At 43.1% G+C, this 6599-nt stretch overlaps 1 protein-coding gene across 1 annotated transcript; it reads left to right on the top strand.

The window, feature by feature from the left end:
• The first annotated feature begins 485 nt into the window (after positions 1–485).
• Positions 486–1187, top strand: LOC142865722 (malignant T-cell-amplified sequence 1-like). The gene has a single exon (XM_075998911.1). It carries the CDS (start codon positions 537–539, stop codon positions 1080–1082), a length of 546 nt encoding a protein of 181 aa, XP_075855026.1. The 5' UTR covers positions 486–536; the 3' UTR covers positions 1083–1187.
• The last annotated feature ends 5412 nt before the right edge of the window (positions 1188–6599 follow it).

Raw genomic sequence — 6599 nt, 5'->3', positions numbered from 1 at the left:
TGAGTCAGAAACACGGTGAACACGGTGTATTGGACCGTGTGTCTGTGTGCGTGCACGTGGGTGCCTGTCCTTATTCCTTTTGGGCACCCGGCTCTTTGGTCTCACAGAGTGGGCCTTCCTTGGTCGTGGACTGAGGCCGAATGGACTTAGCGATCGGATTGAAGGGACTTGACTACAGTAACCAGGGTGGGGAAAATTTTATTGATTCCAAGGTATACATTTCTAAATGAATAGGGTGAGCCACACATTCCCGAGTGGCCTCTGGCAGTGGATAGGTGTCCCGGACGGTCCTCCTGCAGCTTGTTGTGGTAGCTCAACATTGAGGAGAGGAAAATCATTAATTTCCCTAGTGATCATAGATGAGTCTGCTGAATTTTTTATGATGTCGTGGAAACATATAAAACACCCTTCCTGGACAACAGCTCCCACTGTCAGTGCCGGCCTTCCTCGTGTAAGGGGATCTGCCAGACCCTTACTAATTCAATTTCTTTCCCATTCGGGGCCCTTCCCTATCGTCGCCCCCTTCACCTTGGATCATGTTTAAGAAATTTGATGAAAAAGAAAATGTGTCCAACTGCATCCAGTTGAAAACTTCAGTTATTAAGGGTATTAAGAACCAATTAATAGAGCAATTTCCAGGTATTGAACCATGGCTTCATCACATCATGCCTAAGAAAGATCCTGTAAAAATAGTCCGATGCCATCAACATATAGAAATCCTTACAGTAAATGGAGAATTACTATTTTTTAGACAATTACAGGGGCCTTTTTACCCAACCCTAAGGTTACTTCACAAATATCCTTTTATCCTGCCACACCAGCAGGTTGATAAAGGAGCCATCAAATTTGCACTCAGTGGAGCAAATATCATGTGCCCAGGCTTAACTTCTCCTGGAGCTAAGCTTGACCCTGCTGCAGTAGACACCATTGTGGCTACCATGGCAGAAGGAACACAGCATGCTCTATGTGTTGGAGTCATGAAGATGTCTGCAGAAGATATTGAGAAAATCACCAAAGGAATTGGCATTGAAAATATCCATTATTTAAATGATGGGCTGTGGCATATGAAGACATACGAATGAGCCTGAGAAGGAATGCACTTGGGCTAAATATGGATATTGTGTTGTATCTGGGTTTGTGTCTGTGTGTGACAGCATCAAGACAATGCCTCTGTGGTTATGCTGAATAAATTCAACAACTCCTAAAAAACAAACAAGCAAAAAAAAAAAAAACCAAAAAACACCCTTCCTACTTAACATAGCCAACCGCAAAGTTCATCCCAGGCACAACTATTTAACATCATGAATTTCACAGTGTAATAAAGGGAATGGCCTAGAGAGAGGGAAAAAAAGTAAAGGACAGAAAGATTTTGTGTCCTTTTAAAACTTCCCCCCCATCCCCTGATTTTGGAAACTTGTACTCTGGCCTCTATCCCCAGGTTGCATTAAATCTTTTCTTAAAACTCCCGAGCAGTCCCCAGCCCCACATGCCTTGTTTTTGGCCCAGCTGAGACCAGTGACATGATTAACCACAATAATAGCTAAAGCGGAGAACCCTCCCTCTATGTATTTTTTTTTTCCTCTATGTATTTTTTAACATACTTATTTATTTATTTATTTATTTATTCATTCATTCATTCATTCATGTATTCATGCATGCATTCATTTAATTTTTTGAGTCAGAGTCTCACTTTGTTGCCTAGGCTTGAGTGAGTGCCATGGAATTTTCCTGTCCTGGAAGAAATGCAAGTTGATCGTGACGGTTCCAAACCATCTTCCAGTTTCCCTGAGTCAGAAACACGGTGAACACGGTGTATTCGACCGTGTGTCTGTGTGCGTGCACGTGGGTGTCTGTCCTTATTCCTTTTGGGCACCTCGCTCTTTGGTCTTACAGAGTCAGCCTTCCTTGGTCGTGGACTGAGGCCGAACGGCCTTAGCGATCGGATTGAAGGGACTTGACTATAGTAACCCGGGTCAGGGAAATTTTATTGATTCCAAAGTATACATTTCTAAATGAATAGGGTGAGCCACACATTCCCCAGGGGCCTCTGTCAGTGGATAGGTGTCCGGGACGGTCCTCCTGCAGCTTGTTGTGGTAGCTCCACATTGAGGAGAGGAAAATCATTCATTTCCCTAATGATCCTAGATGAGTCTGCTGAATTTTTTATGATGTCGTGGAAACATATAAAACACCCTTACTACTTCACATAGCCGACCACAAAGTTCCTCCCAGGCACAACTATTTAACATCATGAATTTCACAGTGTAATCGAGGGAATGGTCTAGGGAGAGGGAAAAAAAAAATAAAGGACACAGAGACTTTGTGTCCTTTTAAAACTTTCCCCCCCACCCCCTGATTTTGGAAACTTGTAGTCTGGCCTCTATCCCCAAGAGGAGTTAAATTTTTTCTTAAAACTCCCAAGCGAGCGGTCCCCAGCCCCACAGGCCTTGTTTTTGGCAGAGCTGAGACCAGTGATATGATTAACCACAACAATGGCTAAAGCAGACAACCCTCCCTCTATGTATTTTTTAACATACTTTTATTTATTTATTTATTTATTTATGTATTCATTCATTCATTCATTCATTCATCCATTCATTCATTCATGCATTCATGCATGTATTCATTTAATTTTTTGAGACAGAGTCTCACTTTGTTGCCCAGGCTACAGTGAGTGCCATGGCGTCAGCCTAGCTCATGGCAACCTCAACCGCCTGGGCTCAAACGATCCTCCTGCCTCAGCCTCCCAAGTAGCTGGGACTACAGCCATGCGCCACCATGCCTGGCTAATTTTTCTTTCTATATATATTACTTGGCCAATTAATTTCTTTCTATTTTTAGTAGAGATAGTGTCTTGCTCTTGCTCAGGCTGGTTTGAACTCCTGACCTCGAGCAATCCTCCTGCCTCAGCCTCCCAGACAGCTAGGATTACAGGTGTGCTGGGACTGAGAGAAATTTTTATTTCTCCCTCTCTGCTTATCTCTTTTATTCTGTCTATAGCAGATATATATATGTGTGTGTATATATATATATAGAGAGAGAGAGAGACAGAGAGAGAGAGACAGAGAGAGAGAGAGAGAGAGAGAGATGAATCTATCCATTGCATTTCCTACCCTTTAGGCAACTGGGCCTCAGCAGGGCCATGTGAATTGACAAAGTTCACCTTGCTAACAAATAAAACGCTGGGGTTCAAACTCTCAGTTTTCCCAATAAAGCATGTCCCCCTACCAACCATACTGTGCCACCTCTGACAGTATATGCCCCACAGAGGAGAGCCGTGGAGGCCATGCTTGGATACACAGAGCCAACGGGTGCAGATCGTGGAGTCTGTGCTTTGCAGTCAGTCTAGAGGCACATGGAGCCAGTCAAACTGCTTGTGAGGAAAAATACCGCGTCCTAGGGAAACAGAGACATCTGCTATGGCCAGGTAAAATTTAGGAAAAGAAATGAAATGTCTCCTCCTCTGGCAATGCTTTCTGGTCAGATACCGATGCCTTAGAGTCACAGATTCAGATACATCCTTTAATGTAAGGGTCGTGGACAAGTCACTCTTTGCAACTTTCCCAAATTTCTGGGATACATTTTACTTAGGAAGATGATTGCTTCTGGGAAGGCACCAGCCTTACAGAACTACACAAACACAACAGAAACCCACTAATCTCCGTTGTGGAAGTCAAGATCAGCTTTTATGAAACCCACTAAACCCACACAAGAAGTAAAATATGACCATACTGATAGATGCAATTTTAATCTTAGAGCAGAATGCCTGGCACTGCTTGTCATCTTAGATACTGTCAACAGAAAGCATTCGGTGGACAAACAATCTCCAGCAGCTTTTCTGCAGAGATGAACCAACCTGTGTGTGTGAGTGTGGGGGGGAGATGATAAATAATGATTGAGGACCAGATAAATGACTGAAAAATAATACTTCCTGTTTCCTCAATACAAGCATTCATTTAAAGGGTATGCCTGTATACCTAGGTGGAAAATGGAAGCAAGCTTTACAAAAAAAAAAAAAAAAAAATCGCTGTGAGCCCAGTCAGAGGGTCCCTTCTTGTCTGGCTGACACTGGCAGCGGTAGTTAGGTGTCACCTAGTCGCCACTTTGATCAGACATGGGGATGGGTAAAATCAGGTGATGTTGGGAGCTTAAGAGGGAACCCCACTCCCACCCCAGGTATGGAGGTTGGCTTTCAAATCTCCTGCCATGTTGAACAAGGTTCTTCCTGGGCCCGCCAGCCCTGAGGCAGCTCTAGCCTCCAGGGGGTCTCTGTCCACCCCACCCACGCTGTTGTCCCCTGGAGGCGACCCTCCTCCCGCTCCCTCCCTGCCTCCCCTCCCTCACAGTAGGCCTCCGCCCAGGTTTTTGTTTTTTTCTTTTCCTTGTTTCTGTTTTATCTTGGTTTTTTGTTTTTTTTTTTAAATTTATGGAATATCATTTAAAAATTTAAATCACAGAATGAATTCTAGAACCACTTGTGGCTTTTTATCATAGGCCGAGAACAATGTATTTTCTCTTCCTATGAATTTTCCTGTCCTGGAAAAAATGCAAAGTTGATCTTGAAGGTTCCCAACCATCTTCCAGTTTCCCTGAGTCAGAAACACGGTGAACACGGTGTATTCGACCGTGTGTCTGTGTGCGTGCACGTGGGTGCCTGTCCTTATTCCTTTTGGGCACCGCGCTCTTTGGTCTCACAGAGTCGCCCTTCCTTGGTTGTGGACTGAGGCTGAACGTACGTAGTGATCGGATTGAAGGGACTTGAATACAGTAACCCGGGTCAGGCAAATTTTATTGATTCGAAGGTAGACATTTCTAAATGAATAGGGTGAGCCACACATTCCCGTGGGGCCTCTGTCAGTGGATAGGTGTCCGGGACAGTCCTCCTGCAGCTTGTTGTGGTAGCTCAACATTGAGGAGAGAAAAATGATTCATTTTCCTCATGATCCTAGATGAGTCTGCTGAATTTTTTATGATGTCGTGGAAACATATAAAACACCCTTCCTACTTAACATAGCCAACCGCAAAGTTCATCCCAGGCACGACTATTTAACATCATGAATTTCACAGTGTAATAAAGGGAATGGTCTAGAGAGAGGGAAAAAAAATAAAGGACAGAAAGATTTTGTGTCCTTTTAAAACTTCCCCTCCACCCCCTGATTTTGGAAACTTGTAGTGTGGCCTCTATCCCCAAGATGAGTTAAATCTTTTCTTAAAACTCCTGAGCTGTCCCCAGCCTCACAGGGCTTGTTTTTTGCCCAGCTGAAACCAGCGAAATGATTAACCACAATAATGGCTAAAGCGGAGAACCCTCCCTCTATGTATTTTTTAACATACTTTTATTCATTCATTCATTCATTCATGCATGCATTCATGCATTCATGCATGCATTCATTTAATTTTTTGAGACAGAGTCTCACTTTGTTGCCCAGGCTACAGTGAGTGCCATGGCGTCAGCCTAGCTTATGGTAACCTCAACCGCCTGGGCTCAAGCAGGAATACAAAATGTGTTCCATAAGAATCCAGTATGATGGGAAAACACTTCATTCTCAAAAAATGTTTCTCTTCTTCTTGTTATTGGTAGTTCTGAATGTTAGATTTTTTTTTTCACCATGGGGTCAAAAGGTACCTAAGTATATGATTTCAAGTGGAAAAATAGGGGACAGAAATCAGGTATTGGCAGTTTTTCCATTTTCATTAGTGTGTGACTTTCTAAAATAAATGCAGGATGTGAAGCAGTAATGCAAGTCAAATGTTTCAGTGAACAAGTTTCAGCAGTTCAACTTTATAACAATTATAAATAAACCTGTTAAATTTTTCTGGACAATGCCAGCATTTGGATTTTTTTTAAACAAGTAAATTTCTTATTGACAGCAACTAAATGGTGTTTGTAGCATTTTTATCATACAGTAGATTCCATCCATTCACTATACTTTTCTGAGTTGTCCTACATGCAAGTACATGTTTTTAATGTTGTCTGTCTTCTGTGCTGTTCCTGTAAGTTTGCTACTAAAATACATTAAACTATAAAAAAAAAGAACCCTCCCTTTATGTATTTTTTAACATTTATTTATTTATTTATTTATTTATTCATTCATTCATTCATTCATTTAATTTTTTGAGACGGAGTCTCTCTTTGTTGCCCAGGCTAGAGCGAGTGCCGTGGCATCAGCCTAGCTCACAGTAAGCTCAGGCTCCTGGGCTCTAGCGATCCTCCTGACTCAGCCTCCCAAGTAGCTGGGACTACAGGCACGCACCACCATGCCCGGCTAATTTTTTCTATATATACATTAGTTGGCCAATTAATTTCTTTCTGTTTATAGTAGAGACGAGGTCTCGCTCTTGCTCAGGCCGGTTTCGAACTCCTGACCTCGAGCGATCCGTCCGCCTCGGCCTCCCAGAGTGCTAGGATCACAGGCATGAGCCACCACCCCTGGCCAGAACCCTCCCTTTAAAAGCTCTGTATTTCTGCCTAGGCCTATGGTCAGGAAAGTTGGGGGGTTGAGATGACAAGGTCTACCATACTTCCTCCTTTGCTGGCAAAGTAGACTCCCTCTCTCTTTCCTCCTCCAAATGGCTGGTCCTCCTCATTCGGCCTCGTG

The sequence above is a fragment of the Microcebus murinus genome, chromosome 31, assembly GCF_040939455.1.
Source record: "Microcebus murinus isolate Inina chromosome 31, M.murinus_Inina_mat1.0, whole genome shotgun sequence".
Classification (NCBI taxonomy): domain Eukaryota; kingdom Metazoa; phylum Chordata; class Mammalia; order Primates; family Cheirogaleidae; genus Microcebus; species Microcebus murinus.
The sequence above is the reverse complement of the archived record's forward strand: the minus strand, read 5'-3'. Positions and strand labels throughout refer to the sequence as shown.